This window comes from Syngnathoides biaculeatus, chromosome 5 (genome assembly GCF_019802595.1).
Source record: "Syngnathoides biaculeatus isolate LvHL_M chromosome 5, ASM1980259v1, whole genome shotgun sequence".
Classification (NCBI taxonomy): Eukaryota; Metazoa; Chordata; class Actinopteri; order Syngnathiformes; family Syngnathidae; genus Syngnathoides; species Syngnathoides biaculeatus.
The window spans coordinates 31229452-31253729 of record NC_084644.1 but is presented as its reverse complement, the minus strand read 5'-3'; the positions used below and the strand labels follow the sequence as shown (position 1 = coordinate 31253729).

The window sequence follows — 24278 nt, the reverse complement described above, 5'->3', positions numbered from 1 at the left end:
CGTAGAATAGACGGGCTGAAACAATGCTTTTGTAATAACCATCCTTAGATGTTTTTCGTTGGCTTTGCGAGGGAGACGTCAAACGAGACTCATGTCGCCTCATTTGAGGGCAGTTCAAATAACTGACTTGAGATCAGATGTGTGTTACATTCGTATCTTTGGACTACGAGAAAATGGCGAAAGGAATCTGACACAGAATCAGTCAATATGTGGGGTCTCTGAACCCTCCAGCGGAAATTTGATATCGCCGAACCGAGATCAGCTCTCGCCTAATCTCGCCCACCTTAACTGTTGGAAGAAAGTGCGAAAATCTGACACCAAACCAGCTCACGATAATACAAGCTGTGATTGGGCAGTTTCTTGACGTCCATGCCAGTCCAGGAAGTTGTCAGCCATATAAGCAGGAAGGTTAGTTGTTTTGCTTGTCCCTTTACATAGTTACCGTGTTGTAAACGAAGTGGCAGTTTATTTTTTTTACAGCTCCGTGAGCCATAAACTTTGAATTTATCGAATTGAGCTTCTAATGAAGACCCGTTCAACGCTACGCTAGCTTTCACCATTATTTTCTCGTGCAAGTGGAACTCAAGCTACGTTCTTGTAAGCATAGATCTGTACGCGTGAAAGATTGTGTTGTTAGTCATTTTTGGTCTTTGAGAAAACCTACGTACGACGGTCAAACAATTATTCGTGGTAATGTTTTTTTTTCCCCTCACTCACAGGTGTGGTGTCATTTGTCAACGTTGGGAATTGAGGTGTGTGTATATATATATGCACTTTTTGCTAGTCGGGTCACAAACGTACTTTGGGGAGCATGAGCTTGTGCTGTAAGATATGATTACAAAAAAACATATCAGGAAACACCGCTGCACTATTTTTCTGGTTAATCACAAACTTTAAATGGTGGAAGGTGGGTGGTGACACCCATTTAACATGAGATCTAATGTGATTGGTAACTTCTAAACTCAGCCGCATTTATAGTTGAGAATACTACCTTAGTTATTTTCCTTCAACAATATATATATTTTTTTCAGTTTACGTTGTACAGTGCATTGTTTTAGGACAGGGCTCAGCAACCTTTCTGAGGCTGAGGGCTACTTTGTGAGCACCAATCGTATAAAGGGCTGCATGACCTGTTGGCAGCAAATTTCAGACTCAGTTCATTACACGTACATAAAATATTTTTGTTTTAAATTATTGTAGCATATGACGTTACAGGGATTTTAAAATTTTAATTCACGTAAGCAAGTCAGATTCAGAATTTAAAGTACAAATAATAGTAACAATTTGTGGCCTATGGTATTTTTAGAACATACCTCGCAGGTGCCTTATATAGTCTTCGCGGGCTACCATTCGCCCATGGGCACCGCGTTGGTGACCCCTGTTTTAGGATGTTAACATCTGATCAGATGGTGGTGTCCACTGCTTACTGTGCTAATGTACATATGTGCAAAGCTCAAATTAAGCGGGCTTGGATCGCATCGCAGTTTGCATATCAGAAGTCACATTTTGCCCATCAAAAAACATTGAATGGCAAAAACTGCAAATCAGGTATTGCGTGGAGACTGTTGCAAAGACTGAAACGGGGAGTGGCAGATGTTGTACAACTGAGCAGGAAGATGGCGGGTGGAAAATGTGACACACAATTTGAGAAATGAAAGAAGAAAAAAAATGAGCCAGGTGTGTTAGGATTTCATAGTGAAATGCAAGGTGAGCATTTTTGACCACATCATTCTTTTTATTGCTCTGTTGTAATTATGCCCTTTTCCTCCACGCATTTACCACGTTGCTTTGTGGGAACTGAGAGACCGAAGTTAATAATGAGGTTAACAGCCTACTTTACTGACATATTAATGCTGAGGAGTGTCCCATCCATCAATCCATTATCTGCCGCTTTTCCGGGTCGGGTCACGGTGGAAGTAGGTTCCGCAGGGATACCCAGACTTCCCTTTCCCCAGCCACTTTTTCCAGCTCTTCTGGAGGGATCCCGACACGTTCCCAAGCCAGCTGAGAGACATAGTCTATCCACCGTGTCCTGGATCATCCTCGGTCTCTTTCCGGTGTGACATGCCCGGAACACCTCACCAGAAAAGTGTCCAGAGGCATCCGAATCAGATGCCCCAGCCACCTCATCTGGCTCTTCTCAATGCGAAGGAGTAGCGGCTTGACACTAAGGCCCTCCCAGATGACCGAGCTTCTCACCTTATCTCTAAGGGAGAGCCCAGACACCCTGCGGAGAAAACTCATTTCGGCCGCTTGTATCCGGGATCTTGTTCTTTCGGTCACGACCCACAGCTCATGGCCATAGGTGAGGGTAGGAACCTAGATCGAGTGGTAAATTGAGAGCTTTGCCTTTCGACTTGGCTCCCTCTTTACCACAACTGATTGATAGAAAGTCTGCATCACTGCAGACGCTCCACCGATCAGTCTGTCGATCTCCCACTCCATTCTTCCCTCACTCGTGAACACGACCCCAAGATACTTGAACTCCTCCACTTGGGGAAGGATCTCAACCCCAACCTGGAGAGGGCACGCGCCCCTTTTCCAACTGAGGACCATACTGTCTGATTTGGATGTGCTGATTCTCATCCCAGCCGGTTCACACTCTGCTGCGATTTGCTCCAGTGAGAGCTGGAGATCACGGCTTGATGAAGCCAACAGAACCACATCATCTGCAAAGAGCAGAGATGCGATGCCGAGGCCACCAAACCGGACACCCTCTACGCCTCGGCTGTGCCTAGAAATTCTGTCCATAAAAGTTATGAACAAAATCGGTGACAAAGGGGAGCCTTGGCAGAGTCCAACTCTCACCGAAAACGAGTCTGACTTATTGCTGACAATGTGGACCAAACTGATAGCAGCCATACAAGGACTGAACAGCTCGTATCAGGGCTTTCGGTACCCCATACTCCAGAAGAATCCCCCATAGGACTCCCTGTGGGACACGGTCGACTCCCTTCTCCAAGTCCACAAAACACATGTACACTGATTGGGCGAACTGCCATGCACCCTCGAGGATCTGCCGATGGTGTAAAGTTGGTCCACTGTTCCACGGCCAGGACAAAAACCACATTGGTCCTCTTAAATCCGAGACTCGACTTCCCGACGGACCCTCCTCTCCAGTACCCCTGAGAAGACCTTACCTGGGAGGCTGAGGAGTGTGATCCCTCAATAGTTGAAACACAACCACTTGTCAACATTCTTGAAAAGGGGGAGCGCCACCCCTATCTGCCAATCCAGAGGCACTGTCCCCGATGTCCACACGATGTTGCAGGGGCGTGTCAACCTGGACAGCCCCACAACATCCAGAGCCTTTAGGCAACTCAGGGCAAATCTCATCCACCCCCAGGGCCCTGCCACCAAGGAGCTTTTTAACCACCTCAGTGACCTCAACCCCAGAGATAGAAAGGCCCGAATTAGAGCACCCAGACTCAGCTTCCTCTTGGGAAGGTGTGTTGGTAGAATTTAGGTCTTCAAAGTATTCTCCCCACCGACTCACAACATCCCGAGTTGAGGTCAGCAGTGCCCCGTCCCCACTATACACAGGGTTGACGGTGCACTGCTTCCCCCTCCTGAGACGCCGAATGGTGAACCAGAATGTCCTCGAAGCTGTCCTGAATCATTCTCCATGGCCTCACCGAACTCCTCCCACGAATGGGTTTTTGGCTCAGCGACCACCGACGCTGCATTCCGCTTAGCCAGCCGTTACCCATCAGCTGCCTCGGGAGTCCCACAGGCCAGAAATGCCTGAAAGGACTCCTTCTTCAGCTTGACAGCATCCCTCACTGTTGTTGTCCCCAAGGTGTTCGTGGGTTGCTCTGAGGAGTGTCCTTTTTTTGGAATACTGTCAAATGTGTGGCTATTTTTTTTTTTCAATGATTTATGGATTCATTAACGGTGACAAGGACAGTACAACGCAGCCACAAAGGAACATTTTAGTGTAGCCACTGTGTGACATATGGCCAGTATCCTACCCATCAAACTAACACAATCTCATACCATTACAGATGCTGGCTTTTGAACTTTGCATCCATAAGTTTGGATCGTTCTCTTCCTCTTTGGCCTGCAGGACATGACGTCCACAATTTGAAATTAGAAGTCATCGAACCACAGAACACTTTTCCACTTTGCTTCAGTCCATCTTGCATGAGCTCAGGCCCAGAGAGGCCAGCTGCGTTTCTGGATGTTGTTAATAAATGACTTTTGGTTTGCATAGTAGAGTTGTAAATTGTATTTACGGATGCAGAGACTAGCTGTATTTACTGACATGGTTTTCTGAAGTGTTCCTGAGCCATTGTGGGGATATCCTTTACATATTGAAGTCACTTTTTGACACAGTGCCGCTTGAGCGATTGAATGTCATGGATGAATGTTGGTTTCTGGCCTTGCCTCTTACATGCAGTGATTTCTCCAGATTCTTTGAACCTTTTCATGATGATATGGACCATAATTCATGTTTAAGTAACTTTGTCAGATATGTGAAACATACAACAGACCTTAAATGGCATCTCTCTCAAACCATATTGTGCACTGCATTTTTTTACCATAAACCAACCACCCGCTACTTGCGTAAAATTATGCAAACTGGGCATTGTCTTTATCAAGTTTGATTGTTGTTGTTATATATCCCCCCCCCCCTCCAATTCTCTTGATACAGGTTATCAAGTATAAAGGGGCTGGGTGACGTCGCCATGGCTGCCTCCGTGCTGAAGCACTCGCTTTACTGGGATGAAACTGAATGCCTCAGTTTTTATGGGATGCTCTCTCTCCATGAGGTCTTTGAAGTCGTCGGGTCTCAGCTGACGGACACTGACGTCGATGTCCTTTCCTTCCTTGTGAGTGAAACCTGCACTTCTGTTCATCCTTTGGACCCTGCCAGCTGGACGGTGCAACCCAACGAGGAAGACCCACTAGACGCTGGCGAGGTCCCGAGTCCCAAGCTACTGTCGGCATGGAAGCGCTTACAGTCACGTGGCTCCCCGCAGCCCACAGTTCCCTGGTGCAAGCCCAAGAATGGCCTGGAGTTGCTGTTGGAACTGGAGAGGCGAGGCTACATCAGCGAAGGCAACTTGGATCCGCTACTGAAGCTCCTCAGAGTCCTGACCCGGCATGACCTTCTCCCTCTTGTGTCCCACAAGAAGAGGAGAACAGGTGAGTGCTTCTCATAGCACCACCAAAAATAAAGTGACAATAAGGACTAAGCCTTGCTGCGAATAACACAAAAATAACGCCCTGGTTGCAATCCTGCCAATTTAAATGATTTAAAAACTTTTTCATAGATATCAAACCTCAAAATTAAGCCATTTCACATGCGCATATTTCTGTTTTCTGCACTCATTCTCTACAATGAGGTTGTATTAATCAGCCATGTTGGCTAGGGCTATAGGATTAGTTGAATTTTAATCATGGTCACGATTTTGGCTGCCACGATTCAATTAACCTGATTGTCGATGATATTTAAAATGCGGGCTCTGTTGTGTATCTAGTAAAGCACTTTCTCAAGCAGGAGTCACCTAACCACCAGCATATGTTTAAGCCTTCATTAAGATTCCTAAATAAGAAGCGAAGCGAATGTACCCTGCAGTCATTCCGAGAGAGGGTTGGGGGGGCTTACAGATTTTAATTCCAGAAAATGTGTGTGTAGAGGATGGGGGGCCAGGGGGTGAGGACTCCCAAAGCTCAGCTCTGAGTCAAGTTCACTTCAACATACGCTTGAGACTAAATACTTTATATGCTCTTTATGTTTTCAGTGTTCATATAAAACTTTTCGTTTTTACTTTGGTACTCCATATGCACATTCAAGTGATTGCGCTTTCATTGCTTAGTGTATGGAAGGTCCTCAATGGACCTTTTTGCTATTACCATACAGTTTTTTTTTTTTTTTTTTTTTTTTTTTTTTTAAAGCAGAATTTCAATCTTAAATCCGTTATGAAAGAAACATTTTTATTTCTCTATTATCAGCAAAAAATTCTCGCACATTGCTGGATTCACTGGAAAAAGACGGAAACAAAGCGGAAACAGCCGAGTAAGAATGTGACGTCAGAACCGATGACAATAATGGCAAGCATTGGAATACATTGTAAGAACGACAATGAATTTTCCGATATTTCAAGCGATGAACACCATTCTGAATGGTCCTACGAAGACGGTGAAGAATACCAGCTTTATATAGGCGTTAAAGGTTATCAGTTTGGGCCAGTTAGACTGCATACATGTTCGAATGCAGATAAAATACAGTAGCTGGTCATGAAAAAAGTGCCGAGCACGCAGGGAGCACGATGCGCTTCGTGTTGGAAACAAAGACTCGTAAGCATTTGTGAAGTTCTTGTTGGTTTAGTTAGTCATAAACTGATAAATGGTCAAAGCTTCGGTATCCTGAATGTATATACAAAGTTTTCGGTCTTGTAGTAGAATTATGCAAACGCCGTGTATTTAGTAGATGGGTATGTGACCACCCGGTCGTTCATTGTACTGCGCGATGGGTCTGCCTGTGCTTGTATGAGAAACTATATCCAGTACGATGCGTTTACCTGTAGTGACATCAGAGGTCAGCCACACGCGCTTTTCAGACACGGGAAACTTGGTCAAAGTCCACGGACTTTAATTCATAAACCCTTGTATTTTTTGGGTAAAAACATCGAAAAGGTTATGCATTTTATGGTACAGTTGAACATATATTTTCGTTGAGATAAGAATTTGCGTTAGAAATTAGACATTCCATACACTTTAAAAACTATCATATGTTCACATGGACATGAAAATAAATAACGTTTCGACAACTACTCTTTGTATTCTCACTGGCTCAAATCAAAATTGACTCAAATCCTGAGATTCTTAGCACTACCCAGCCCTAACCAAAAATCGTTGTGTGTTTTACAGTTTTAGAAAGTGAAAGTAGTGGCATTTAATAAATAAATAAATAAAAATTAAAAAAATTAAGTGAAAGTGATTCAGGGTGTGAGTCACATCACACCCTGAATCATAAACCGTTACGGACATACTCAAAGACAGCACGGGTGTGATTAAAAATACTTTCACCACGTGGCATGAGTTTATCTTTAATACTGTACAGGGAAATTGTCAATATTTTATAAAACTCAACACTTCTTTTTACCTGAGATGCGTCACTGAAGGTGCTGTTGTTTGGTTTAGCAGTGGACTCACTAATTGGGTGTGTGAACAATAGTGTCAAATGTTTTTGCACCCGATGTAATAATCCTCATTTATGTTCATGACGTTTCAGTGTCTCCAGAAAGGACCGGGAAAAAATATGGGGTAGAACACACCCAGGTCTCATCTCCATCTGGCTTGAGGACCACCTCCTATACACAAGCAGAAATGCCTCTTCCTTCCCTCACGTACCGTGTCAGAACAGGTATGACTTCTCCCTCAACGGGTCAATTAACATTACAGAAATCGTAGAGGCTGAGTAACACGCATTTACAGAAGAACATTGTCATTATAACATGTTATTATGTAACTGTTCTGGTGGCGACCAGTGCGGCTGCCTTCCGTACGTGCTCCCTGGTATTCTTTACGTTTGTTTTTCCATCATCTCGGGACTGAAGTACACAAGATATGAGTTGGTAATAATCATAGTCTTCGCCGGACTTTTTTATTTTTTTTGGGGCAACTCTTGCCAACTCGCTGATTCTTTTCCCGGAGTCACTCGAGAGCGCTGGGTCAAAGAATTTGCAGAGGCTCGTGATATAGTACTGGCACTTCCGTCGATTTTCATGTCGCAACTGTATGCTCCCTCGCCAACAAAATGGATGAACTTAAACTTCTGATCAAGACGTGCAAAGACTTCGGATAGTCTGCCGCCCTCTGGTTCCCTGAGACTTGGCTTTGTGGACCTGTTTCTGATGGAGACATCACGCTACTCTCATTTCATCTTTACCGGGCGGACCGCACAATGTCGAGAGTCCATATAATAAAATCAGTTTTTCAAGTATTCCTTAGTGGCTTTCCTCACTCACACAATCCTCCAAATGTGGCAATCTGGTTGCTTCAACCGTAGAGTATCTGAAATTTTTCCCCGCAAATCAAGGCATGAAATCATCCAAATGGTCCCTTGTATGTCGAAAGTCATGATCTGAAGGGTCTTGAACACCTTTGTCGTCATCAAAACTCTATATTAACTCATTTCTGCTCTCTCAGAGTCTGACCTGATTGCGCATGGACCGCCAGTGAGGAAGCGGCGAAGGAAGAGAGGGAACGGTTGGACTCGCAAGCCTAAGAAGGCCAAAAAACTGCCACCAGCACTGCCACAGAAAGCATCCTGCAGTAAGCAAATGTTCATTCACAAATAATAGTCCCTCTTGTAGACATCTGTCTTCCTGAAATCCTGTCCTGTGATTTCTCGGAAACCAAAAATTCCTTTTTGGTCCATCCCTGCCCTGTCCTCAAACTTGATTTTGCTGCTGCTACGATGAAGCAGATCAAACTTTTGCGTAACAAGTGCGTTATTTATTTATTTATTTATTTTGTCTTTACACTCTCTTCTTCTAAGGTACAAGAAGCTAAAACTCAACTAAATGTTGCTTTTTAACTCATGATTTGGCCTTCGTCCAACCAGGTTGAAACTTGGTTGTACACTGATTTTAACATTCAAATGGTAACTATTTGAATGTTACAGTTGAGGAATTCCTCCAGGCAACTGTCAACATGCTCAAAACAAATTCTCAATTTGACATTACTAGAGGGTCCATTTTGAGCTCCCTGTCCAGTCTGTAAGACCATCTTTTAAAAATCTGCGACCCTTTCCATTGTGTTATGTAACACTTGATCTCTCTGCACTTAAGTCCATATTTACATCTTGAACAAATATAATCTAACAAATGTCTTGAAATGCTGCGCTGGAAATACTAATGCAATTTTAAAAGTGAATTATAATGTTAACTTATCCACTGGTTCAGTATAATCATCTGTTCTGCATGTCATTTAACTCCACAAAAATCTACTTGGATTAGGGATGGGCATATTAATTGATTCAGGATGACATGAAACAGTGAATGGTTAATCGTGATGTCTCATAATGTAGTGGATACTTTAGAGATGAACCGTGACAAAATGCAACGCACGCTTGCTGCAATTTTTGTTGCCATGATAATGCTGAGTAACTGTGATAAATTTTCTCATGTAAATTGGTAGATGAAGTTTCATCCTGTCTCACTTCAGTTCCACACTACTGCACAATTTTTTTGAGGTTTTTCATTCAGTGTATTAGAATACTGACCTGTACATATGAGTTGAGAAAATTCAAAGAGTGCAATACATTTGGGGGAAAAAAAAACAAGAAATTTCTTTGGCGATGACTGAAATGTAACCCATTGCCCATCCCTAGTTTGGACCCATCCTGCTTCATCTAAACCTGTACAGTCCTGTGAAAATATTTGCTCACTTCTCTTGTACCTATATTTTGGCATATTCTTACCACTTTGTTTTAAATATCTTAAATGTAAATGTCAGCCAAATATAACCCAAGTGATCTTAAAATGCTGTTTTTGGGGGGGGGGGAGTATTCGGTTAAAAATGAATTGCCCCCCCCCCCCACCGCCACCCTGTTAAGTCATTGGCTCACTGTGGGGAATCACAGTTTTGGTAAATTTTCAATGATCACAACCAAGCCTGATTTACCTTCAGACTTGGTCAATCAAGAAATCACTTAAACAAAATCTGTCCGGAGAAAATTTAAGTCTGACAAAGTTTCGAGAAAAGCTGTAACAATATGACTCGATCCAAAGACATTCCAAAACAGTTGAGCAATAGTTATCTGTTGGTCTGGAAAGTGTTAAAAAAAGGCATTACTAAAGCTTTAATATTCCAGTGAATCATGGGGGGAGCCCTTAACCTCACATGGAGAAAACTTGGAACAGTGGTGAACCTTCCTTGGAGTGGGTGGTCTACAAGGATTAACTCAAGAGAACAGCAATGACTCATCCAGTAGGCCATAAAGGAACTCAGGACAACCTCTGAAGAAATGCTGGGCCCCCTTTGCCTCAATTATGGTCTGTATTCATGACACCACAATGAGGAAGGAACCGGGCAAAAATGCCTTTCATGTCAGTTTGGCGAAAATAACTTTTGACCAGAAAGAACAAATGGTCATCTTATTTTTCCAACAAAAAAAAAATCTGAATGATTCCCAAGAATCTATGAGAATGATGGACGCCATGAACGTTGACCCTTTTTGGAAGATGTGGGTCTTGTTACATCTGGTGAAAGTGTAGCACAGCAGTTCAGAAAAAGAACATAATAGCAACAGTCAAACATGGTGTTAGTGTCATGGGCTTTTAGGCTATTTTTCTCCATCAGGATCTGGAAAACCTGCTGCAATTGACGCAATCTTGAATTCTGCTCTTTAACAGAAAATCCTGAAGGAGAATATTCGGGGATCAGTTTATGAACTCAGGATGAGGCACACTTGGGTTCTGCAGCAGGATAACGATCCAAAATGCCATCCAACAAAAGACCAACAAAGCGCTGGGCCCAGAGCTTGTGTCCCCATCCTGCCTCAAAGTCTTCACAAAGACCTGCTTCAAATGCTCCATTATACCGGTCCCCAAAAAAGCAGCAATCTCAGGCCTTAATGACGACAGGCCTGTTGCCTTGACATCTGTGGTCAAGAAATCCTTTGAACGCCATTCAGAAGCTGATTCTGAAATACACAAGCAAGTCAGTTTCTGAATGGCTTAAAAGAACCCAAAAGGCAAGGTTTTGCTGTTGCCTAGTCAAAGTCCAGACTTAATTTCCATTTGAAATTCTGTGGTATATCCTTACAAAGGCCTTTCATGCTCGAAACTCCCCTATTTTTTTTTCCTAACTTTAACCAATTCTGCAAGGAAGAGTGGGCCAAAATACCTCCAGAGAGACGTGAAAGACTAATTGTAAGCTTCATACATTTTCGTTGCCACTGATCCTCACAAGAGCTGCATGTGTGCTAGAGCGTATCCCAGCTAACTTTGGATGAAAGGCAAACCACACCATAATAACAGGTCACCAGTCAGTCGCAGTAGAAACTTTTTGGAGTGGTTACTGCTGAGGATGGCTCTAGCAGTTATCAGGTTTAGGGGGCACATTACTCTTTCACACAGGACCAGGTAACCTTAGTGTTTTTTCTTAATAAATGAAATTGTTTAAAAACAGCAATTTAAGTACACTTGGGTTATATTTGTCTATTTACATTTGTTTGATCTTAAAGTGGGGAAACTGTGCAAAAAATATAACAAAGAAGCGAGCCAATACTTTGTCACAGAACTATTTAATTTCTGCTCCTTCATCACACTCTTCCCCCTTCACTTTTTTTTTAACATGTTCAGCCACTGCAGTCGATCACAACACTAGGTTGCCACATGCTCACGTTTGTCACCATCGAAAATGTAAAGATCCGAAGCCTGGACTGCACTCTTTGGACAAATTTTTATTTTGAAATCAACAAGCTGCAAAGCTAAAGTTTCTTTTTATTAAGTGTAAGTCATGGCTGATTTATTTTTCTGTTGGAAGATTTCAACAGGGGTTTCCAAATAGATTCCTACTCCGACAAGCAGCTCATTAAAATTAGTTGTAGACAGATTGGGTTTAAAAAAAAAAAAAAAAGCAGGGGTATTTCCAAACAAGGACCAGCCCAATCATTCTAATCATCACAATGCATGGAAAGCCTCTTATTGACTATTGATTTAAGTATGGTACACACAAAAAGATGTTTCTAAATTGTGAGACCATTGCCCCGCACAAGAACATGTTCATTTTATTCGTCAGCGACTTGATGTTAAGTAGTCACCGATGTCATTTTTTCAGTATGAGGAGGAAATGGGTTGCAATGTGTATTCTCCGACAATGGGCAGCTCTTCCAGAGAACATCAACATTGGAACAGAAGAGCATGAACATTGCTTCCAGCCAGAGAGAGAATTTCTTTTCCTCAGGTGTGCATGCTGTTGGAATGGCCAAATAAGGTTTTCACAGCTTGGCCAATGTGGGGAAACTCGCTCTTGTTTTGGGCCCATCACGGCAGTGGGTTTTGCTTGGTGGTCATTTGCATTGTTTGCAAATAATCACGTACCTCTCAATGTGAAGTGGAGTCATATTGAAGGCTCATACAACACACGCATCAATTTGCTACAAGGGCCTTTTCCTCCTCCCTGAGCGGGTCAAAAATTGATTACTAATTGGTCAACATGCTGTAAAGGTCATTGAGCACTAAATTGACTAGAATGTACACCACAGCCAGTATTAAGGAAGTCACATCTGCATTTTAGAATTTTTCTGTCATTTCGCTTACCGTTTGGCTGTCGCTGAGGCCTTTGTGACAATTTGTGGCTTGGGCTTCCTTGATCTTGACATCACATAAGTACTTTTAATAAGTAATATTGAACATGTTTTCCACCCAATTGAACGGGTTAAAATCACTCTTAACCAGGAGTGTACACTACATTTTGTAATAGAGCCTTTGACAACATTTTTAGAAAAATCATGTTTCACCCCTCTTACTCTTTAACCATAAACTTAACACACTTTTTTAAGACAATGTATTTGCACAAAAAATGCAAGTATAAAATGTACAGAAAATACTGTATGTAGTGTAGTATCTTGAAAGAGGACTGATCAGTATGACGTCTGGGAGTATTTGAAAATTGCTAAAATTGACTGTTTGAAAAGTGCTAAAGCAACTGTGGCTCTTTTCCCACATTAGGGGTCATAACTACAAGTTTATAATTAGTGCTAGCCATATAATGGTTCTTCATTTGGGTATCACTATCGTGGATCTTTACACCGTACATATTTAATTTTGTGCTGCAAATTTGTTAGATATCTTGTGGGAATTTGCCGTGGTCAATTTTCCACATGGACTACTGTTACTGCAAATTTGTATAACAGTAAGCATGTCCGAAGCTTGAAATTATTTCTCACTTAAAAAAAAAAGTGCAAGTACAGTCTACTTCAAAGCAGAACTGACTTACACAACTCTGTTTATGGTAAACAGGGTTTGCTGATTTAGTATTGTTTAGCTAGCACCGCTAGTGAGAACGAATTTTAATCTCGCCAACGATGGTTGAGACAGACAGCTGTGGGTGCACTTTCAATGGCTTTATTTAACAAAGCAATTTGGCTTTTGTAAGGAACCAAGCACATGAGAACATTTATGCACGAGCTGCCAATGGTGACTCATGCAAAACACTGAAACGAAGGAGTTAGTCATTTAATAGCCGGCCAATGCTACACTCTCATTTGCTCATTCCCACTTCCGTCAACATACCAGGCCCTGCCTTTTTAATCCTCACATTTGTAGAGTTGCAGAGGGCGGGACCCCAAGTGGACATAAATAACACCTGCACCTCTCTTGCAGATTTTTTTTAGTCTGCATCATGCTTAAAAAAAAAAAAAAAAAAACTAAATATGTAGTTGTTACTATGTAGATTTTCATCTCATTGAGGAGGTTCTTGGAATATAACTCCAGCGAATAAACTAGGCACTACCCCACTGGGATGATAATAATAAAATAAAATGATCGTTAACAAATGCAATATGGGTGGAGCTCTAAATACTTGTTCTCCTTAATGTACCAACTGTGAAATGAATACTCCTAAGAACAAAGGCATGTGCTAATCTGCAATTTTTTGCCTACTTTTACACCCGTCCACTTAACACGCAGCATAATCTTTAGAGACGTCACATAATTGGACATTTGCTGACTGCTTGCAAATCTGGCTCGAAATTGGCCAGATTATCTTTGTGTGTGTACCCTGCTTTGTTTGGAATAGAAATTTCAGCGTAACGAAGAAAGCTTCCTGTTCAAAATACTTTCATCTGTGTCGATGGAACGTTCCTTCACCTTCCTTCCCAGACAAGAGCACTGGTATGATCAACAGGCTTTTTCTGCACAGATGTTCTATAACCAGAATTGAACTGCTCGTTAACCTCACAAACTTGACCTCTCTCTGAAAGTTTGCTTTGTCAATTTCCACCATTTCCCATCTCTGTATTCATCTTATGACAAAAGCCCGATGCATTTTGGTACAAGCTTTTTCCCAGGGCATGAGTGATAATCCTATGACTCTGAACATGTTGCTGTTGCTCTCTTGACTGCGCATTTGATTCCAGCAGGTTGCTTCAGGATTGTGGCTCATTTGCGCTGAGGCACAAACGATGATGGACTCAGGGAGGCAGACTGAGAAACAAAACAAAAAACAGTCAGTGTATGACAGTCATGCCCACTCTCTCAAGTGTGGGCCCATGCCTAAGGTAAAAGGGGGTCTCCCCTCTGTGGATGCTTGTTTGTCATGACATAATGTAGCTGCTCATTCCCCACAACCTCTTGCTTTGGAATGTCCTTTACACAACAGATCACGATAATTGTTGGTTTCAGCTCGTAGACAAGAAGTCTGGAATAAGACCAACCCTTCAGTTTTCAAGGAATCTCGGAAAATAATTCAAATGTAGTGAGTAGATAATGGTATTCCTTCCTACGAATGGGTTTCTTACTAAACAGAGTAGTCAACACGCCTTGCAGACATATTTCCTCACATCATGGCTACATGCATTTATGAAACGGCAGAAGATGTCAATTTATGGGTAAAAACCTTTAATTGTAATGCTTTTGTTAGTTAAAAACCCTTTAAAATGATTTTTTTTTTCTTACTACTCCAGCGTGCAGGTAGCTAGCTAGCGACACCTACACCCCAAAAAATGGATCTACCCTGAATGCTAGAACAGCTAGGTATAGTTGTATTCCTAAGCGAGGAAGAGACTCAGTGGACAAACCCAGTGATCTGGCACCAGCCAAGAGGAACCCCAGTTGGCTTACAAGTTAGCTGGTGGCAAGAGCCTATTGTCGCACTGTGGACAACCCAGCAATGACCTGGTGGAGTACATTCCAACCACCAGAGGTTTATGTAGACATGGCTTTATGGCTTGAACATGTAGGTGTGATTAGTCATAGAAAAAAGATAACATTGACTCAATTTTTCAAACGGTAGGAGTCGTATTTAATTGGCACTTGAACAAAATATTGTTTCAGTGCATTCACTAGTCATGCCCACAGCACTTCAGAGTGGCGAGACCATTTTGAAGGCTCATTTTTATAGCTTTTTTTTTTTTTTTTTTTTTTTTTGGAATCAAATTTGGGAGAATTGGTAACAACACTTCCCTCTAGTGTGTCCAATTAAGAAGACTTTTCACTTTACAGTGGCTTTAAATTGCTGCTATGAACACGACTCAATCTTAGACACTTGGTTTGCCTTATGTGCTGCTGTTTTCAATGGCAACTACATTACGATGTGCTGAGCTCTTGAATATGTGAAGAATCTTTTCTGAGAACTGAGATAATTACAAGCTTTTCCAGTTCTTGATGAGTTAAAATAGTTATCTGTTTCTTGGAGTTTCATTTAGAGACAGCTTTTATTAGAGTGGATGTCATTTTTTTGGGCGGGGGGGGGGGGGGGTTCATCCAATCCAAGGAATGTTTTGAATTCCAAGTATCAAATGAAAGTGTAATAGGTTCATAATAAATGGCCACAACCAATAAGTAGTTTGGCTCAATTTTCTCCCTACAAAGGCTGCATATGATAGACAAAGGGGAAGTCGAGGTATTTAGTTTTTGTAAATCTGAATAACACTCACTGTAATCTGTACTTTAATTCTAAACTACTGCAGACAAAAGACGAAAAATATGGATTTAGATTACGGATGTTTCAAAACTTTTTTTTTTTTTTGCTGTCTGACCTCACATTCAAAGTCTTAAGCCTTTCAGATGTAATTATTATATTGATAGGTGTCATTTAGTGAGGTTTCGAATGTCAGAAAATATCAATCAAACTGTTTAACCTTTAGGCTAGCAGGAAGTAGAGAAAATTATACAACTATTTGGCCTTAAATTTGTGGTGTCAGAAAAGACTTCCCTTGCTCCATCGTACGCTGGAAGGAAAAAGTCTGAACCCTTTTGGAATATTTTTAATTTCTGCATAATTGGTCATGAGTCTGATCTAAATAACAGAAATTTAAAGGCTGCTGAACCTAAACAATTCTAACATTGACAGCACAGGGAGGAAAAAGCAAGTCAACCATCCCTCCATTCTCTGCACAGATCATTCTGTTGAGGTTTGCTGGAGCCTGTCGTAGCTGACCGGGCAACAAGTGGACCGCATCCCGAACCGGTCGGGAGTAAGTTGCATGGCACATACAAACAACCATTCTGACTCTCATTCACACAGTCGCTGAGGAGGAACTATACCCACGCGACCTTCACCAAAGTCAGGTGACTGTACCACTGCACACCATCAGTGACTACATGAAGTGAGCCATTGGATTTTAATAACAACTTGACCCTTCGCCTGGTTTCTTAAACTTGCAGATGAGATGTCCATACTTAGGATGAATTTTGGACCGTTAATCTTGACAAAACTGTTATCAAGCAAGATTCCTGATATCTTGTACGAATAACTCAAGGTCGTGCCACAGCATCTCAATCAGGTTGCAGTCATGACTTTGGCTGAGCCAATGCAGAAGCTTTTCTTCTTTAGCCATTTTCTCCTTGATTTGCCTGTTTTTGGATCATGGTCCTGTTCAAGCACCAATCGTTTTTTTGTTAAGCAGATGGCCTCAACTTATTCTGCGAAAAACACGTTCATTCATTTTTCCATTGATAGTAAGTCGTCCAGGCCATGACTTAACGAAGCACCATACCTTGATGCTTCCTTCCTCAACCAATATTTAATAGGGATAAGGGTTTGATGGTGGTGGTGATTTTTCTTCCACAACCAGCATTGTGAGTTCTTGAGCACTGTGGAACATCCCAGTGCTCTATTTAGCAAACTTCAAACATGGAACGTTTTAGACAGGTCATTGGTGTTTTCCCATCAACCCTGTTAAAATTTAATGTTTTACTACATGTCAACAAAGATGTTGGCGTATCTGTCACTAGTGTGTTAGCGCACTAATTTATTTGTGCTCTTGGAGTCATCTTTTCAGAATGCCCACTTCTTGGAAGAGCAGCAACAGTCCTGAACTTTCCATCTAAAGACAATTTGTCAAACCATGGACTGAACATCAAAACATTTTAGGAATACTTTTGTTGCCCTTTCCAGCGTAGTCAAAACTTCATAATCAGTGGTCTTCCCAGAGCTCTTTTGAGGAATGCACAGTATACATCAAGCAATGCTTGACGAGACGATTGTAAACGTGTTTTCAAGTCGCCACAAATTTCATTGACTGGACCCCAGGTTGGCTCACAAGTAACTCACAATAAGTTTGAGAATCTGCAGTCTAAAAGTCCAGTTACTCTTGACTCCCTACTCTGTGAATGCTTGTCATTTTCAATAAAAATACAGAAATGCAACTGTTTGTGCGATAATAGTTTCACCAGACTAATTCTTGTGATGATCAGACCACATCCAATCTTTGCAGGAAACTAAGACATTCCAAAGGGTTCTCGTACTTTGCCTCTCGTATACTTTTTTTGTTACGCTGAACTGTACTCATGACTGCCATGACTCCTTAAAATGGACAACTCTAATATGACTCACCATTTTAGGTGCCAACCTTGGGTAAACCTATCAGAGAATTTATGTTTAAATCCTGATTTATTGTGCTACAAAACCACCCAGTCGACGCATGTCCAACCCACTTGTCTCTGTCTTTCTCTCCTTTCTGTGTTCACAGTTCTAAACAGACCAACAAAACTATCCTCACACACAGTCAGAGGGAGAATGCTTAGTGCTCAAAACTGCACAAAGCATGACAGAGAGTTTCTTTTACTCTTTTGGCTCTGTTGGTCAGTCATTGAGCAGAAATGAAGATCGATTAAGTTGACGTTCTGCGGGCCAAGCGAACTCCTTGTAAATGGGTACTTGAACTTTTTTTTTTTTCCTTAGTCAAGATATGGACTTAGTCAACTGGGGGAAAAAAAGTCCTATGTATGAAGTGATATGATGTAACGAGCTGAAGGCGTAACCCTCAACATTTCTTTGATGTGCACATGGTCCCCAGCTGTGAATTAGTAAAATGGGTGTTCTTTGCATATCCTCCCAAGAAGTCAAAGGGGGGAAGACTTCTTATGTGCCAATAACGTAAAAACCTCTATTTACCAAATGGCATTCACAAATGTGTGTTTCAGCATTCGTGACTTTACTTTCAGTTTTGTTTTTTTTTTTTTTTCCACATACAACAATTTTGGTTAAATTCATGCTTTAGTCATGTCTGGGGATTTTTGCGTAGTCTTTTACACTCTGAAAAAAATAAAAATATTCCACAATTCACAACATGGTCCTCAGGAAGCTGCATCAAACAGATTCTCTGGAGGCTATGGCAATCCCAGAAGTGAGTTTATTCATTTATTTTTCATTGGAGTATTTTTGCAGCTCTTACTGTTAAAAAACTTTGTCATGTAAATTAGTGTTTTGTTTTTTTAAGTACAAGGTATTGTTCTATTCTTAGTCTCATTTTACTATCGTAAATGCAAAGTGTCATTTCTTGAAAGTTTCCTGTCATAGGCCAATCGACAATTTGAATCATTCAATGTGCGTGTATTATCAGATTTAGTTACGCCAAGCAAACTGAACCAATTTGGTGGCATGGCCCTGAATTCCATTCGTTCAGGTGGTCGACAACATCCTAGAATGGGTTGTTTGATTTTTGAGGTTCCGTTATACTGTGAATTTTTGTGTGAACCTCAGAAACCTTCCATAGGTTTTCATAATGTTTTCTTGGATGGTGTGTTCAAGAAGAAACATTAAATGAATCAATTTGAAAGTGGGTGCACTCTTTTATAACATTCTTTTGCCCTAACGACATTTTATCCAGGTCTTCAATCTCTTCCTAAAAACCTCACATCCTTAGGGGTGGCACTTACGGTAAAACACTTCCTTCTCATTATTTGTGAATGTGATGTTTATTTTGTATAAATCCATTTTAAAATCGCTCTATCATTTGTTGCGACTGGTGCCTCCGATCCATCACTATGGTAAATCTTAACCAGATCAAATGGTCATGAATACTGGAATGCAGAATGAAAACTACCAAATGTATCTGAAGGCAAAGTTCTTGTTATATAGTCTAGAAAACATCCCACGTTCATTCTAATTACTTTCACTGTGAGTGCACTTTTTTGTTTTTGTCAGTCAAATTAAAGCTCTCATTAAAACACGTTGCCCTTTTGCAAATGTTGAGATCCGATAATCGATGTTTTAATTCAACATTTGCCTTTCTAATGTCAGCATTTTGCAAACCTTTCCCCACTCAAGTGTTGCACAGCTCCCTGCAGCCCAATGTAGACAAATATCACTTGTGTTGACTTTCAATAGGAGGGCAATAAATAAATGGATTCAATTATTTTCTCCTCAAACATTTGAATATATTGTAATGTTTTTCCACTGTAAGAAGCGCAGAGGACTGCACATTCATGAGTAATCTTTCTGGTGGGAAAAGGTTCTATGAGTACTGTTGTTCCAAACTAAAGAGAGCTTTTGAGGGGGCGAGATGAGTTTCTGTTGCAGCCAAAGTCGTCAAGCAGCCGGTTTCCACTTCCCAGTTCTGCAATAGTGACACGGGGGGACGCCCTGTCAGCGGCGCTCTTGCTCAGTACAGTATGTATCCTCTGATCTTCCTCGCTGTGCTGTTGCATGACCGCCAATCCTGTTACAGCAATTTCATCGTTTCACACTGAACCCCCTCAGAAAACAAAAAAAAAAAAACAGACTTCCTGGGCATCACACTACTAAGCTTCCACTGGGAATATTGCTGAGTGTGCAGCTGACACAATGTACAAGTCGACCGGTTCCATGGCAGCCGTATTTATCATTCCCACTGCACTAAAATGGCCACTTTCCTCTCAGTGACTGCATCTATTTTTATGGGTCCTTGGCAACGTTTGTGCTGCTTTTACCAAAAACTCAATCAGGAATGAACATGTATACGTTCCAGTCCAGTTAGTGTTCGGCTTATTTGACCACAAACTCCTTTTTGAGAAACTGCTCTTCAATCGCTTTTGTGATTTGCTGTTGTGATTCATCAATTAAGGCGTTCATTTTTCACTGCACGCTACCTACTTGGCTCTGCTCTCACGCGACGCTTTTTCACTTTCGAAACCATGTACCATTTGTGATATCCAGCCATGTTTATGTGTGGACACGAACGACAAGGTGTTAAATTTAACACTCACTTCTCCGACCCTGTGAGAAATGACCTTCCCCACAAGTACTTTTTTTCATCATACAGTACACTGCTGTTCAAAAGTTTTTAAAAACACTTCAAATCTATGCAGTTACATTTCTCATTTCACTCAGAAATGAAAGCACAGAACAAACGACTTCAAAAGGAAGTCATGGAATCAATCTACGAATGATAATGTATTCTCAATCCTTGACTCATTGACTCACCTTGGGCGAATATAACCTGAACACACTTGTGGTGTTGGCTCAAAAATGGAAATCAAATATTCTTCAGAAAGTTCTTCCCAACTCTGTTGCGTGAGTTCCCATAACTGTGGCTATTCATTGGATTTAAACATACTGCAGCGACCCGTAATCGTGGTGCCCATGTCTCTTCTTGGATTAAAAATGTGTGTGAATTCCAACACCCTATTCTCAAGTCTCCTGTGCTGAAAGCAATTCTTACATTTAGTTCTACGATCTAAATTTCCCCATCTCAATTTGAAATCGCACTGCTGGACTTGACACCTAAAGCTCTTTTTTTTTTTTTTTTTTTTTTTTTTTTTTTTTTTTCAGCTAAATTCTGGATATTCTTTTTTTTTTTTTTTTTACGTTTGATGTTTCAGTTTTGCAGAATCTCTGAGAAACACCGATGGAAGTGCCAAAAATAAAACGACCCGCTAGCGTTTGTAGACTGCTACATTAAGGTCTTTGCACACTGCACTTGGCTTTCACGGCATTCGCCGCGTCATACTTGACTATACATATATTGGCGCTTGGCACAAGTGTGTCCATATTTTGCACTAGTTGCTAAACTACCGAGCAGGTTTTGGATTGTAAAGTAGTTACGACAGCTCCAGTTCTGTTCAACCATGCAGCAACCTCTGTTTATCACTGTGCCTTTTTTGTTCGGTCCCATCTCTGTATGTCATCTGTCTCGCAGCGCTCAGGACGCTGTCACACCAAATTATAACAGTTTCCTCCAATTTCTCCATGCTGTTCCCTCGCCAACTCTTCCAAAATCTCTTACGCTTGTCAGTCTGAAATCACACCGCCGCCACTTCTCCTATTGGATGTGCTATCTTTTTGTTACCGCACACTGCTGGCAGAACTGAACGTTTTTCAGTTTGGACTAGATCGGCAGAAGCCTCTGCACCGCCTGCCCACGCGGCGCAGCGCTTCATTGTTGCGCAGCGGCAGCTCATGCTCAATGAATGGGTTGGTTGAAGCTATGTGCAGTGTGATGAGGCATTGAAAACTCACGTCTCCACATTGTTGCTACATCCTGTTTTCTTTCTGCCCTTAGTATTCCTTTTTTTTTGAGGCAGGCTTTTTTTTTTCTTTGTGTTTTTGCCAACCTACGTGTTCTCTTGGATAAATTCAAGTAAGGTTTATTTATATAGAAAAAGTCAGAGGGCTTCACAGGCCCATGTAGGACATCACTTGAGCTAACCTCCCCCCAATTGGGCAAAGATAAAATCAAAATCCCATTTGGGGAGGGGAAAAACCTTGAAAATCGACCACAGATGGGGGGGTGGGGGGGGGGGTATGACCATGCTCTAAAAGGGTTGTACCTCAAGACCTAGCTTGGTCTGTCAGCAGAATCTTCCACAGGGAAAAACCTTGGGAGAAGTGGTCCACCTCAGATCTTTCCCCAGTTGGTCAGTGAAGAATCTGTAAAGCAATAGCCTCAGACTGTCTTCCCTACTTACCCCCTTCTCTTAGCAAGAGGAGAAAGGAGAAGCGGGAATACAACAAGCCCATGTGTACTTTTAACTAAAGGTCAAAGTTTAGAAAGAAGTCTTGAGAAGAGATTTCAACACTTCTACCTAGGTAGCAGCCCTAACATCTGCGGGTAGGCCGTTTCAGAATACTGGAGCCCAAAAAGAAAATGCCTGGAGACTTGTCAGCGTCACAAAAAGACCAGCGTGTTGGAAACAAAAGACTCGTGCTAAAATGTCTCCTTTGCCCAGTCCTTTGATCTACCACAGTTGTTTTTGTGTTCCAAGTGATACGGTGTGATTTTGGCAGGGTCTCATCTTCGTAGATAGCGAGAAAAGCAAAGCAAAGCCAAGCCAAGCTGGTACCATGCAGTGTAAAGTCGCAATTACTAGGACGTTTTTTTTTACTGTATTCCCTGTCCCTGTTCCGGTTTTGACTTCTTATCCTAACATTTCCCCCTTCCCATGTCTTTTCTTTCTTTTTTTTTTTTTTTTTTTTTTTTTTCCCCCCCCTGTCCCTGTTCCCTTCCTGATGCTTTCCCTATCACCGGATGTGTCCTCCCCCTCCTTCACTATCTTCCACTCTCAGATGTGCGCCTGAGGGTCCGGGCCGAATACCTTGAGCACGAGTCGGCGCTGCGTAACGGCGTGTCATCGGACAAACGGCAGCCTCTGGAGCGCCAGTTTGAGCTCTTCAGCCAGGCTGACTCTTTGCTGCACGCCCGAGACCTGGGCGCCATCATGTGCGACATCAAGTTCACCGAACTGGGCAACTTGGAGGCCTTCTGGGTAGACTACCTGAGCGGTGCGCTGCTGGAGGCCCTCAAGGGGGTATTCATCACCGATTCTCTGAGGGTGGCGGCCGGCTCCGAGGGTGTCCGGCTGCTCATCAGCGTGGACCAGGACGACTACGAGGAAGGTCGGCGCATCTTGAAGGCCGGAAGTATGTTCTTGTCGTCATCCACTGGTGGGCACAAAAACTATCATTGAGCGATGTCGGTGGACTTAACGCGATGAGATTGCATTTGGCAGTTCTTTTTCTTTCATGTAATACCTGAAGTGTCCACAAAATGGCAGCAAGAGCCGTTTGTTTATGGCAAGTCTTAGACCTTGGATTTTTAGTCAAGACAGTGACTACTTATGAGTTATTTGAGTTCACATCCAGGTGCTCCTTTTTGGCACCGCAGAATGAAAGTGGACGAGGTAGGATGAGGCAGAGCAGGAACAACAGAGGACACAGTGGTAAGCCCCTAATAATATAATTAATTTAAAAAAGATTATTTAAACAAATTCATTTGGGGTTTTGTGTGCTCCTTGAAATTCTCAAAACGATTCATTCAAAATGTTAAGAGGAAAAAAAATCAGCAAATGCTTAAGACATTTTTGTTACTCATGTTTGTGACACGTGTTTTTGGACAACTTTGCCCCTCTTCTGCAGCGCAGTGTCCTTGTCATGCAGTCTCATTTCAGATCAAATTTGTAGCATTAGAAGCAGAAAAAACAAGTTCACTATAGTGGGGACAGTTATTTTTGCATCTTAACTATGGACATTGCGATATCAGAGTCCCGTCTCCACTTTACTTGCTTGTTGCTCAAAGTCTCGCTACGGATGAAGTTTGTCTCTCTACTGCGAAAAACAGATGAATATAAGGAATTTTTTTCTTTGCTTTTTAATGTTTGAGAAGCTCGTCCTTGGCTCTGGACAGCGTATGTATTTGTACAGTCTCATTTGCTGTAGCACTGGTTGTATTCTGGCCTCAGTTTTCCTCACGGATGAAATTTTGTTCAAAGTGGCAAACCGAGGAAGGTGGAGAAGGCAAAAAGTGATCTTTGCGTCTTTGGTGAACCTCTCCCACACAAACGTGGCCCCTTAAGATAAGCAGACGAATCCCGGATTGTCCTAAGAAGATAACCCTGCAGTTTGTGATTTTGCTCTGGTCAGTGGTCAGCACAAGATGACATCAGTGATTAACTTCCAGCTTCAGCAGACTGTGGACAAGTAATCATCACAGCAGCCGGGATGATAATTCAAGGCTTGCGTGTGTGTGTGTGTGTGTTCGTGTGTGTGTGTGTGTGTTCGTGTGTGTGTGTGTGTGTTCGTGTGTGTGTGTGTGTGTGTTCGTGTTCTCCAGTGGTTCCCTCAGCAAGTAAAACAGGTACAGGACAGAACAGTGTGTCGCTCAATACAAGTGATGTCCGGAAGATCAAAATCCAAAGCGCGCACATCCGGGCTGCGCTCATCCCCAATTGGGTGTCTTTGACTGAGTGCTGTCTGGTCACTCTGCTGGAACTAATGCCAGGACTTCACTCGAAAAAAGGCGATCAATAAGCACCCTCGCTCTTTATATATAAACCACTACAAGTACACTGGGCTGGTCTGAAGGGCTGGACTCTGCAGGCCCTTTTTTCTCTTTGTTT

At 42.1% G+C, this 24278-nt stretch overlaps 1 protein-coding gene across 6 annotated transcripts; it reads left to right on the top strand.

Moving 5' to 3' along the window:
• The first annotated feature begins 273 nt into the window (after nt 1-273).
• dedd1 (death effector domain-containing 1) lies at nt 274-24270 on the top strand. 6 transcript variants are annotated; one of them, XM_061819813.1, is made up of 7 exons: nt 417-597; nt 720-752; nt 4655-4832; nt 4983-5148; nt 7241-7372; nt 8158-8283; nt 22450-24270. In XM_061819813.1, exons 3-7 carry the CDS (start codon nt 4689-4691, stop codon nt 22848-22850), a joined length of 969 nt encoding a protein of 322 aa, XP_061675797.1. In that variant the 5' UTR covers nt 417-597; nt 720-752; nt 4655-4688; the 3' UTR covers nt 22851-24270. The 6 variants fall into 6 exon arrangements, with proteins under 6 accessions (XP_061675796.1, XP_061675795.1, XP_061675797.1 ...); XM_061819811.1 differs by lacking the exon at nt 417-597 and adding an exon at nt 338-408 and having other exon boundaries at nt 4655-5148; XM_061819809.1 differs by having other exon boundaries at nt 4655-5148.
• Nucleotides 24271-24278: the final 8 nt, after the last annotated feature.

Bases quoted from the DNA above. Each gene is read 5' to 3' on its own strand.
- dedd1 (XM_061819812.1), top strand. From the start codon at position 4,689: ATGGCTGCCTCCGTGCTGAAGCACTCGCTTTACTGGGATGAAACTGAA. The intron at 7,373-8,157 runs GTATGACTTCTC...CTGCTCTCTCAG, and splicing joins CACGTACCGTGTCAGAACAG to AGTCTGACCTGATTGCGCAT. The intron at 8,284-22,449 runs GTAAGCAAATGT...TTCCACTCTCAG, and splicing joins GCCACAGAAAGCATCCTGCA to ATGTGCGCCTGAGGGTCCGG.